Genomic DNA, 12,606 nt, shown 5'->3' on the forward strand with positions numbered 1-12,606 from the left:
TGATAGCAGATCTACCATTTTAGCCAGGAAGCAGATAGAATCTATTTGAAGACTTACAGTGGGATTTTGAACTACTAATCATCCCCTCACAATATTACTCATACTAGTTGTTTCCAGATTTGCACCATTAAGTATCAGTTTGAACTCTACTATGCTCATAGTAAATATATACCCTTCTTATGAGGAAAAAAATGCATAGTGCTGAAGACTGTGTTAATCTGCTTCCAAAAAGACCTTCACTAAACCTTGGGCCTTATATTTCAGATGTAACTGACCCAGTAATTCAGTGCGATGGGCTACCAAATAGCACTACAATTGCAGTGTGTGATTTTCATTAACAAATTAGACACTTTTCATCACTACAGGAGTCAAAATTATCAGCTTTGCCTCCTGTGCAATCTAGTAAAAAGTTTTCTAAAAAACACCATTCTTGTACACTCGAGATTTTTAATTCACACGTTAATTAGGTGCTCTGAGGACACCAGTCCACAGAACATTCAAGCCTAGGAGAATGGGTCTGTCCAAGGAGTTTAGTCATCCAGTTCATTCCTTACTTCCTTCTGACTTGCTGGTATATTTGTAATGTGGAGAAGCAAATACCTTTCTCCATACACGGTGCAGCTCTATGTCCATTCATTTTATACCACTTTTAGCTATCAATAAATAAGGAAGAACGAAAATAAAATAGTTTGAAGAATAGGTAACAATCTATTTTAGATGGAAGACTACATTAAATGAAATAGTTCTACTTTTAAGAACATTTTTAATATAATTAAAGCATATTCTGAATTTTGTTTTAATTTATTTGAAATAGCAATTTTTACCTAAGAACATCTTATTATGGATTTTTAGAGAGACTAACAAAAACTATTAGAGCTGTTTTCATTCTTCAGCTTCCTGGCTAAAGTTGTCAATCTTGTTTCTTCGTTTTCTTAACTGTCCCTGTGATTTGAGATACATTCTGGACACCCTGGATCCTCCAGGCATGAAGTAGATAGGAATTTGAGAGAAGCTTCAGTTCTGCTAAGGTCAGATCTGTAGAACTGAAACAAGATTTGCAAATTTACCAAAAAAGGAACTAATCCTCCTACCTCTCTGTAAGTCAGAAGTGGGTTTTATAAGGCATATTCCTGTATACAGATCATAATTCTTACAGTATCTGTGAAACCAAGGATTTTAAGTAATAACCTTACCTCAGTTGAGCCCCACCAGACACATTGCTGTGCACTTCTGTTAAAGAGATGGCAAATGACTCACGTTTATCTATGTCTGGAGTAGCCCGAAATGAGATTACTTTACTTTGCTCACCAGAGGAAAATAGAACAATACCTGAAGTAAGAGAGAGAGAAGAGAGAGGGCACAGTTCAAAGTCACTAAATAGAAATTCTCATTCTACCTGGGTATGTGCTGAGATGGGATACTTAGCACGAAGAAATTTAACAGTCCTTCCTACACAAAGCTGTCTGTCAGTACATAACATTATGCTTACCTCACAGACTTTATTTCTTTGCATACAGTTCTTTCTCTACTCATGAAATAAACATATTGTTTACAGATGAAAAACGGACCATACAGTTCCATTCTGATGACACTTCATTAATATATTAAGGAAATATGTACAGGTACCCATAAGTAAAAGCAACTGTCATACCTCCTTCCTCAGACGAGCACTTACCAAATGAAGGATTTATATTGCCTGGCTGAATGAAGTCAGTGATTAGTTCTGGTGGGTATCCTGAAATCCAGTTAACTGTTACAGAGCCATAAACTCCTTTTCTGGTTATGACAGCCTGACCTGTCCCTGCTACGACATTTGTAAGCCGTAAAATCACAGATTCAAAGCCAACCTGTGGAAACATTGCAGATTTTCTTACAGAAAAATGGAGTAAGAATGAACAGTAAAATATATGCAAGCAAACTATATATTTTTTAAAACGGGAATTTCACAATCATTTTACATGTAGTTGTGACATAAGCCTGGAATACATGCATTTATATGTACGAACAATTCCTTAACGAGTCTATGAGAATTCTGCTAAATGTGAGCTTTTTGAGAATTAAATCTCAAAATTAAAAGTTTAATTAGAAATTAAAAGAAATATCAGGGCTTTAACAGAAATAAAATTACTTAAAAACACTTAAGAATTCCATTGTCTTTGTCTAGTAGATAAGAAATCAGTTGAAGCATATACCATATTAGAATAGGCAAATTCTCTTTTCTCATGGTCATATAAATTAGCCAAAGCTAGAATATCTCACAGTGTGATTAGCCAAATGTATTGCCAACTGCATTAAAAAAATTGCATGACTTCCACCTCTTCTTTTTGCATATACTTCAATATAGTTGCTGTTACCTACTTCAGGGCTGTTGTACTTAAAGGCAGAATTATTCCAGAACTACTACTTGTCTTTTAAATTTCATTAGCAAAAACATACAAGTTCTGTTCTGAAAGTAATGCTGCCTATTTTATTATTTCAGCCCAAGAAAACAGAGGCAGATGTCAGTGATACGGCAGTAGAAACTGAACCTTCCTGCCAATATCCTGTTACGTGTTGTTGCTGTGTGACAGGTGGCAGCAGTGGGGTAGCCTGACAGAATGATGTCTGACTTGGATGTGCAGATGGAGCAAAGGTGTGTCACTGGATTCTTCCACGAATAAAAAGTGGCACCCACTGACATACACAGATGCTTGATGAACATCTATGGAGATCAAACATTGAGTGTGAGCACAATGAAGGGTAGGTGTTGCATTTCAGCAGTGGCAACAATGATGTGAAAGACAAGCCATGTTCTGGTTGGCCACACACAGCTATCACATCATGAAATGAAGAGCACCTTGATCAGCTCATCTGTGCAGATCAGATAATGATGGTGATTATGTTGAAAAATAATGAGTTGTAGCTGAGAACCTGCTCTACCAAAAAGTGTAATCGTGTTCTTTGTATCTGTCATAGTTTACACAGAAATAAATAGGAGGTGTTACTTTCAGAGTGACCTGCATGGATTGATTGTAGCATTTACATCAGAATTATTGGTTGAAGAGATATTTTCATGCATTTTCTATAAAAATTAAAAAATGTTGTATCTAGGATAGTATAATAATTACAGAAGTCTTGTCAGTCATTAAATTGGTTGCAATGAAAAAAAACTTTAAGAGCAAACTGAACCCTAACTGCATTTATTAACTGTATGCTGTATGGTAGAAATGTTATCCTACAGCCTGAAATATTATACTGACCTGTGAATTGGCAGCTTCTGCAGGAATAAGCACAACAGCTGACTTTGCTTTTCCTAATATTTTAGGCACATCCTTGGCACTATCCCTAACCAGGCTTACATTAATCAGCTCCAGAGTAAAGTTCAAGCCCAATGAAAGGAATGCCTTTGAAAGAGAGAGTTTAAATTAAAAGGTAGAAAATTAATTCCAGAAAAGGCATGATATGCACCGGTTCAAAAAATTAATTAGCAGACTGATGAGCAACTTTTGTTCTACTTACATAGAAAAGCAGTGTTTTGAAGACTAGCATTTTATAGTCTTGCTCAAAAGAACTATGGATAAAACATCAGTGTTGAGGATGTGACTGACAAGCACTTCGTTGAACTGTGAATTTGCAAAGCATTTATTGCTATTTTAATAAATTTTAAATGGAAAAGTGGGCCTCTGCTCACTTTTCATCTTTATGATTCACCACACTATGAATGTAACTCTGTACTAAGTATACCAAATAAGCTGGCAGTGCTGAGGATAAATATATCTGCTGCTCTATATGTCAGCAGCAGATTGCTACTGACAATCCAAATCAGAAACTTGAGAAAGTACTTTGATGCATATGACAATAAAATGTGGTAATTATAATAAAGAATATCACTGATGGAGACAAACAGACTATATGAATGTTTGCATAGCAGTAAGATTGCAAATATCAGAAAACACAGTATTTAACTCCACTTCTACCCATAAATGGAAGATTCATAAGGTTAAAAAAACATTTAAAAATTACTTAATAAAATGTCTTTGCTCTTCCTCAATAGTGGATACTGCTGAGCCTATCTACTCATTCCAGCACATTTGTATTGTGATTATAGACAAAAGTAAACACTAGACATGAAAGGATCTAAAAGGATAATACAGACCTGGCTGTTTATTGGCACTCTTTTCACACCAAAGCTAGCACCATCTTTTATGGTGAGATATCCCCTCTCATTTTCAGGTGCAAATAGTTCTTCTTGATGAGACAAGATACGGTACTCAATGACCACTTCTCGAAATGTCCCAGCATGCCGAGTTACATTAATCTGAACATAGCGATCAAGGTCTCTCTCTATTAATACTGACTGCTGATCAGAGTACAGGGCAAACACTCCATGGGGGTCATCATTTGCAAAAACATTGATCTTCGAAATACTTTTATCTTCATCTAAATCTGCTCCACCTTCCACTGAAATCAGTTGCACTATATAGTTCTCATCTAGTTCTGGAACATCATCAGGTAACAGGTAGATAATTATTTCTGCTGTACTCTGCTGGTCAGCAATGACAACAGATCCCTCTGCTGTAAGAAAGTCACCTGTGATGTCAAATTCACTATATATCTTCCAGTAAACCTGAAACAAGTTAAAAAAATGCAAAAGAAAACAAAATTACACAGAATCACAAACACACATATATTTTGAAATGTTTAAAAATTGCTTCTGTTTTTTTACACCATGATATCTTTGGTCTCTGTCCTCTCTCCAAGACTCCTTAGAACAGAAAGTGGTCAAGAATTCTCATTTAATACAGAAGATTCTCTCATTAATTGGAAGAAAATAAATGAGTAAATAACAACTAAATAATTGTTAAAACATAGCCTTCTATAACACTTCAGCTAAATAACATTGAGTGGAGGTTCAAAATAGTTGGAACCAAACTTCTATACATAGCTGGAAAAAAAGGTAAATATTGATGTTCTGAAAGAAAGCTCACTATAAAAATATGCTCTCCTCTTCCAACAAAACGACAAGGAAATACGGACAGAGAAAGAAGACAGACAACCTCAGCACTATATTTCTTTTTTTTCTGTAAGTGAAGAGACTATGAACTTCCAAACCACAGGCACTTAAGCTGAACCCCTTGCTAAATTCAGTCTGAAAGGCAACATTACAAAAATGAATTGGAACAACAAGTAATTGAAAGAAGCAGAAAAAAATATTCCCATTGTTCTCTGTATGTTCACACTAATGATTTCAAGTTGTACTGCATAATAGGAAAACACGTAAGAATGGGAATACCGTTATGTTTCCCAAAGTCCCTTGAACTCGTCTGAGAAACAGTGTAATACTTTGTGGTCCTTCCAGTGTTGAGGGTTCTGTGTAGTTCCTCACAAATAACGACTCAGGAGCAAACTGTACAATTCCATTGGGATCACCAAACTTCTGTATCTGAAAATGAAGCAAACAACAAAATCAGAAAAGCAGACAATTATATTCTTGCTAAAATCATTAAAGTTTTCATTGTTGTATGCTACAGGGCATGTATCTATTAACTCTTCCTATTGAGTTTTCTCATCTTAAGGTTCAGAAGTTCAGTAACAGCTAACAGAGATTGTGAGAACAAGAATTAAAAAAAACAGCATAAGGAGCATCAGGGTATGAGGAGGGAGTGATGTCAAGCCTATATGTGCACAAACAAGATTGTTATAAGAGATGTGTGTATGACTTGCTGACTTGCCAGAAGATCCTATAGCAATACATGAAGAAGTCCGAGAAAGTTTGAAATTAAATAGGAATCAAAATTTTATGTTGTCAATAAATGCACAAACATCTTGGTCTTTGATTAATTGAAGCTTCATTTGAAAACAAATGGCAATGACAATTCCATCACTCCTCCATTTCATCAAGCCTTACTCAACCACAAACAAGTTGTACATTGTAAATGGTTAAAACATATTTGAGAGAATAAATTAATTTTGAAAGAACTTGGAAAGAGTATCCCGTGGAGATAAGGTACTATGACATAGTAGAGAAAGCATGAGCGTCCCTTTTTCAGTTTTCAACAAACTCAAAACTGCCCAGATCTGGATGGTGAGATCACAGATAACTATAGACACTAACTGTAACTATATCTATAATAAATCCTTGCTGCAAATTTATTCTAATTTTTTTTACCATGAATCCAGTCTACCCTCTAAAGCTTCCTTACATATCATCTGACCACCTAGAGAGAGATAGAGGGAAGAGTACACAAACTGAACTCAAAATCCAATTAGTAAATATTTTGATTATTTTTGTATTCTTACTGCACTAGTGTCGTTTCACCAGTCATAAAGGGTGTATGAAGAATCAAAGACTTCTGGATTCAAAGACTGGATTAGCTCTGCACAAACACTAGTGCCTACAGAGAAAATAATTCATTGGTATGCAAGATGAAATATGGTGTGCATTGGTATGCACTTCATTTCAAGGAATAAACCTAGGTCCCTGAAGGAACACCTGTATAAAAAGGAGTTAAATACATCAATACATTACAATACAGGCCAGAAAAATACAATGTGACTTTTTTTTTTCTTGCCCACTTCTTCTAAAGTCTCCTTTATAAAATTTAACCACATTATCCACTGAGTAAATATTTATCCTTGACAACTTTCTCTGCCTATATGACTGATTATCGGTCTTTCACTGTGATTTTCTCATTTCTTTAATATGTGCTAGTGGGAGGAGAAGTAGAGGTCAAAATGGTGAACAAACAGTTGGGAATTAAGACGCATCCATGCTCTCACAAAAAAGAACCATATGCTTTTGCAAGGAAGAGAGCCAAGTCAGGGCTCATATACTCATTTTTACAGATAGATTATTTGAAACATTTTCTTAAGAACTGAAATCATACCAGTACATGTGAGTAAAAGAGACAAGAAAGCCAAATGACAAACTACGTAATCCAGATGATTAATTTATAAAATTAATATTCACAGGATAAATACTGGTATCAACATATGTCTCAGAAAACAGAAATGCGAGCATGACTTACTATTAGTGTAACGTTGTTCGCCTTAGGATCTATTTCTGTTTCACCCCTTACAAGGCTCAGCCTAACAACAAATATCTCCTGAACTTCAATTTCTTCATGAGGACAGATTTGTAGATGAATAGCTCTCAGACCTCCTTCTCCTTCTCCAAAATAAAACGATCCATTTACAGGGTCACCAATGTCACTATTCAAAGGAGATAAAATTTCTTCTGAATTGGGCCCTAAAATGTCCCAATTAATCTGTGGAAGATATCAGTTTCAGAATAAGAAAGATGCTATGTTATAATAGGCCACCAAGAGCAAGAAATGACAGAGCACCATAAGTGAAATAAAGTGCCTTAATCTGCTAAGTAAGAAGGCTAATTCTCTGTTGAAACTACAAAATATTCATAATGAACTGCATGTAGAAAATTAAATAATGCTTTGAAAAAATAAGCATAACAAATTACAAAAGGAAATTTTGAAGAGTTTAATACAATGCCAATTTATTAAAATTGATATATTAATAATATATCTAAATAGTTGGAAATGAAACAGGGTTCTTTAGATCACATAATTGGGAACCAACATGCCAGTTCTTAATTTTGCACTTATCCAGATTTCTTTTGTGAAACTCCCCAAGTAAATGGGTATACATACCCTATGAAATGCAATATTTGACCTTAAATGACTAACAATGATATAATATTCTGCAATAAAAGTTTTAAATTCCTCAAATGATTTTTTGTACTTTTGGAGCCAGCCTGACTAAAAGCTAGAATATTTTCAAAATTTCCTGTAATTAGATTTGCTTTTGAAGAAGACTTGTTCTGCACTTTTCACATAATTTTAATTTTGATCACTTTAATTTTTTTCCATTTTATCAAATGACATCTAGAGAAAAAAAAATAAAAGAAGACTAACACTTTTTTACATGGGAAGGATATTTTCTAGACATTTGTCAAAACTATGAAAAGCTTGCCTTGGTTCATATTTTTATCCCTCTTAATCAGTGGTCTGGAAACCTAAAAATTTCATATGAACCATTTTCTGAAAATAATTTAAAAAAATATTGACCAGCTTGGGGAAGCAATTCAACTACATTAAATGAAGCCTGTGGTGTAAGATATGAACCACATTTCTGAGAGGATTAGGAGCTAGTTTAAAACATCAAACCATAATGAAAGTTGAAAGAAAGATGGAGAAACAGAAGAGAAGTTTAACTACATTTTTTTGCTATACTGCAAGTATGTGCAATAAAAGCACAGTAAAAAGCTGTACTTATCCCACCAGAATTCAGCCATAAAGATTCTGAAGGAAAATGCAGGAGCATTTTGACTTAGCAACCAACACAGTTGGCAGCCAGAGCCTACCTCTGTGTCTCCTAACAATCTTCCTGTCCTTTCAAGCACCAGAGACACTGCCATGGGTGTATCAGGATTGGGAAGAATAATTTGACTTTTGTTGATAAATCGGACAATGCCCTGTGGCGAGTCACTTTTAGCAATAGTGATCTGGCTCACTAGATGGAGTCCAAGGACTGCTCCTCCAGTAGCTCCTGTCAGCTGGATTTCAAATTGCTCTGCAAATTCACTGCGTGGGGAAAAAAAAAAAAAAAGTATTTCAAAATATACTTAATTCAAGTAACTCAATCACGGAGCTATCTGAATATATCCCAGAAGTCAGCTCAATAAAACTTCCAACAGAAGATTCCTCCCTTTCACAATGAATAGTGATAAGTGAAATAATAATATTCTACTTCCCATTTATGTTAAATACCTAATACCTAATAAATACCTAGTAATTCTGATAATCTAATGAAATGTCTATGTTTCATATGTCTACAAAACTTCAGTAATAATTTCTCTTTCTAAATTTAGACGCATTTTTCAGCACTGCAGCAATTTCCTTTTTTATTCCAATTCTACATGCAGGTATACTGCTTATGCTAGAAAATGGATTGCTGAATAGTAATTTAATGAAAAATTATAAGAAAAGTAAATTACCTTTCTTCATCATCAATAATAGATATGTAGATAAATGTTTGGTTCTGGCCATGATAAAATGTAACTGAGTTATTATGGATTACATAGTCAACACCATTGGGAAGTGCAGAAATACTTCGAGAAAGAAAATCAGCTGTTACATAGCCGTAAGTTCCACGCTTCCTCACAACAGGAATCATGATTACTCCAGCATCTTCCTCTACTACGAGAATAAATAAGAAAAAAGTACCATAGCTAGTTTGTCATTCTTAGTACATAATTATTTATATTAAAAAGTCTGTTTCTTTCCATGCTCAACAGAAGGAATTTTCAGAAGCTTCCGCAAGCATTACTTCTGAAAATTGAATACTCCACTTCTAAAATCATTTTAATGCAACCAAGAAGTTGTTTCTTATAGCACTTTTTTCTTCAATCAAGATGGAAGTTTCGATTCTAAAGACATCCCCTGCTATTTTTCATTTAGATCTCTAGCTATTAAAGGTAATGTAAGCATTTCTATCAAATAAATAAGTAATGGGAAAAAAAAACAAAACCTAACACTACTGTAAAATCATCCACATGAATGACTGGTTATTGTTCCTTTAAAAGAAAAGTTTACATGTTAAGACACTCTATCCTACTATAGTAGCTCATTTTGTCCTCAATAAATATGTAAAAGCAAGTCTTCAGGATTATGGTAATGTCTTCTACTTAATGTGATAAATGAAGAAAATTTGAGACAGATTTTAAACACTTCAGCAGAGAGGCAATCATCTCAGGAACAAATTAAATTCAAAAGAAATAGTCAAGAGCAAACTAAATGGAGCGAGGTATGTTGAGAATCTAGAAGAATAAAGACAAGGAATGAAATTATTTTAGCTCATATGAAAGGTCAGTTCATTTCGTTTATATTTTTACTGTTTTTAACGGAAAAATAAGCTGGTTTCATCTGTTATTCAACTGCATATATATCAGGTTGGCTTAGTTATTATTTTTAATGGCAACACACACATAAGAAAGATCTGTGCGAAACAACCGTTATGTATTCTTAAGGTAATTTCCATTTAGAAATACCAAAGTAGTTTCAGCGTTACTGTTGAGTGTCTCAAAGGCAAACTGAGAATACTCTGAATGACCTCATCTTACGATGAAAAACACTGAAACATGTAGCAGTCCTTTTTTCTCATCCTCTCACTCTGAAGTTTACTGCCAGACACAGAAGTAGTACAATCTCCACAATTGTGACATAGTGACAGAAATTATGAAGAAAAATTGCTGAAGAACTTACTTACAGTTGCTTATATAGTTTGCATCAAACTCAAACAAGATGTTGGAAACTAACTCAAAAAAAAAAAAGTTTGAGTCACAGACATATCTTCTAACTCACACTGAAAACATACTGTAAACTAACCTTGTAGAAGGATGTACTGTGGATCAAATTCTATGATGCCTTCTGCATTGTCACTTTTTGCTATAGTTACTCGCACTGTGGATATATTTCCTATTATAGGAGGCTGATCCACCTGTAGACCATTTTCTTGGATGGTAAAATCAAATCCACTTTCAAGAACACAATAAAAATAAATAAATAAATATTGTGAAAGTATGAATCATAGAATCATAGTAGTATAAAGTTGGAAAGGATCTACTAGATCATCTAGTCCAACCATCCACCCATTACCAGTACTACCCACAAGCTACTAAATCATATCTCATAGTTCCTCATCCAGTCACCTCTTGAATACTGCCAGGGACAGCAACTCCTCCACCTCCCTGTGCAGGCCATGCCAGTGCCTGAGCACTGAGAGAAGTTTTTCCTTATGTCCAATCTAAAGATGCACACTGTAGACAATGCAATCTTAAGATGCACATGTGACAATGTAATGATTACTACAAATGCTTCTATTTTCTGAGAGTAATCACCAAAGACTTTCTGCCACATTTTCCTAAAACAATATATGAAACAATAATAGTTTACTTCCAGCAATGTATACCTTCCATTTTTTCTTTCAAGCTTATACTCTAAGCAGATTAACCATCTGTTAACAGTGAAACCTATGAATTACACATGACAATATGTTTTTCCTTAAAAACTTCCATCAAGAAAATCTTAACTGGTAATTGCCTGTATAGGTCATTCCTATTGCTAATATATTACATGGCTATCATAATGAGCTGTGTTTGTACCTCTGTTGGAATCCATTACTTTGATGATCTTTCCTAACACAGTCACTATAAACATAAAATTTTAATACAGTTTCTTGCAGGAGATAAAAATAAAAAGAACTAGGAGGTTGGAATCAGAAAAACTACAGTTCCTCATCAAAGTAATTCCATACAGTGACAAGTTCACATATGTCACATTTGTGTTTCTATTTTTCTTGATGTATTCCCATAAAGAAGAACCCATTGCATCAAGAATAATGGGCTCTGAGTTTCACTTGTGCACATGAAATGAAGGTACATAGCAATTTCAGACACTGCATATTGTCTGGAATGTATATGCGACACGGAAATTCTAAATCATTAGTCATTTAAAATTAAGAAATTACAGTAGTCCAATAGTGTTTTCAGATATGAGAGAAGAGTGAGACAGCAACTGGGTGTCCAAGAATGACAGCTACACAAAAACAGGATTTAAAACAATAAATTATCAACTTAATGGAGAAAGTGACTATGTAATTTCAGCCAAATTTGGCAATCCTTTTAATCCTGTACTCTGATTTAGGACAAGGATTCCAGCACATTTGATGCTTTATTTTAAACAATATTCATTTACACTTTGGACAGGCAGGAAAGAGACAATTAGCTATATACAGTAAGGAAAAAGGAATGGAACAGAAAAGTATTTGCATGCAGACTTATTACATCTGCCTGAAATGCAGTGCTGCATTCACTGCTTTGCTGTTCCTTTTGGTAGAAAGTGTTCTTTGTGACAGTTCTAAACCACAGACAGTTTATAACTTAATAAGCATGTCTCAACTAAATAACCATATTTTACTTGTACTAGAATGTATAACAATCTTGTCAACACTTGTTTCTTATGCATTTAAGAAATGAGTGCAATGTATGGCTTTTATGCATTCAATAACTGAATGCAATGTACGGACTCCTAATCAGCAAAAAGTTTATGCCAATATTAAAAAAAAATGAGTTCCTCATTTCTATAATGATCACTGTCAGCGCTGTCTTATTAAGTTTTACATGACAACAGTTAAATTCCATTGATGACTTTATGCAGTTAAGTGAGGTATCATGTTTTTCAGCTTGTTACCTATCCTGTGTGCAACAAGATATTTTTAGTTTACCTTCCTTGGAGTTCCACTTTGGACATAATCACTGAAAAGTCTTCAGGACCTTCAGGAATTTCATCGTCATGAATTTCAACCAAAATCGTTTTACTCTCCTGATCTGGTTCAAATAACACCTCCCTTACTGTGGGAGTGAAATCAATTCCCTCCTCTGCAGTTCCATTTATTATCTGAAACCAAAGACGCACTTTGCCATAGCACCCTCTGGAACGCACAATAGTGATGTTAACCTAAGTGGAAAAGAGCACTTATTAAATAGATAAATAAATAGATAAGAAACTTTGCTCTCCTATTACAGTTGCTTTCAGAACTATTCTAAAGGCA

The 12,606-nt window shown here is 34.5% G+C and overlaps 1 protein-coding gene across 1 annotated transcript in view; it reads right to left on the reverse strand.

Moving 5' to 3' along the window:
• Positions 1-12,606, reverse strand: part of ADGRV1 (adhesion G protein-coupled receptor V1) — a 227,553-nt gene that overhangs the window by 133,105 nt on the left and 81,842 nt on the right. Inside the window, exons 64-73 of the mRNA XM_065750127.1 lie at positions 12,280-12,512; positions 10,383-10,531; positions 8,993-9,194; positions 8,360-8,579; positions 7,008-7,247; positions 5,273-5,422; positions 4,136-4,606; positions 3,240-3,383; positions 1,676-1,847; positions 1,194-1,329 (exon numbers count right to left, since the gene is read on the reverse strand). Coding sequence (XP_065606199.1) covers positions 1,194-1,329; positions 1,676-1,847; positions 3,240-3,383; positions 4,136-4,606; positions 5,273-5,422; positions 7,008-7,247; positions 8,360-8,579; positions 8,993-9,194; positions 10,383-10,531; positions 12,280-12,512 — 2,117 coding nt within the window. The remainder of the gene's footprint in view (positions 1-1,193; positions 1,330-1,675; positions 1,848-3,239; positions 3,384-4,135; positions 4,607-5,272; positions 5,423-7,007; positions 7,248-8,359; positions 8,580-8,992; positions 9,195-10,382; positions 10,532-12,279; positions 12,513-12,606) is intronic.

This window comes from Cyrtonyx montezumae, unplaced genomic scaffold (genome assembly GCF_038088225.1).
Source record: "Cyrtonyx montezumae isolate F1298 unplaced genomic scaffold, pur_monq_1.0 scaffold_64, whole genome shotgun sequence".
Taxonomy (NCBI): domain Eukaryota; kingdom Metazoa; phylum Chordata; class Aves; order Galliformes; family Odontophoridae; genus Cyrtonyx; species Cyrtonyx montezumae.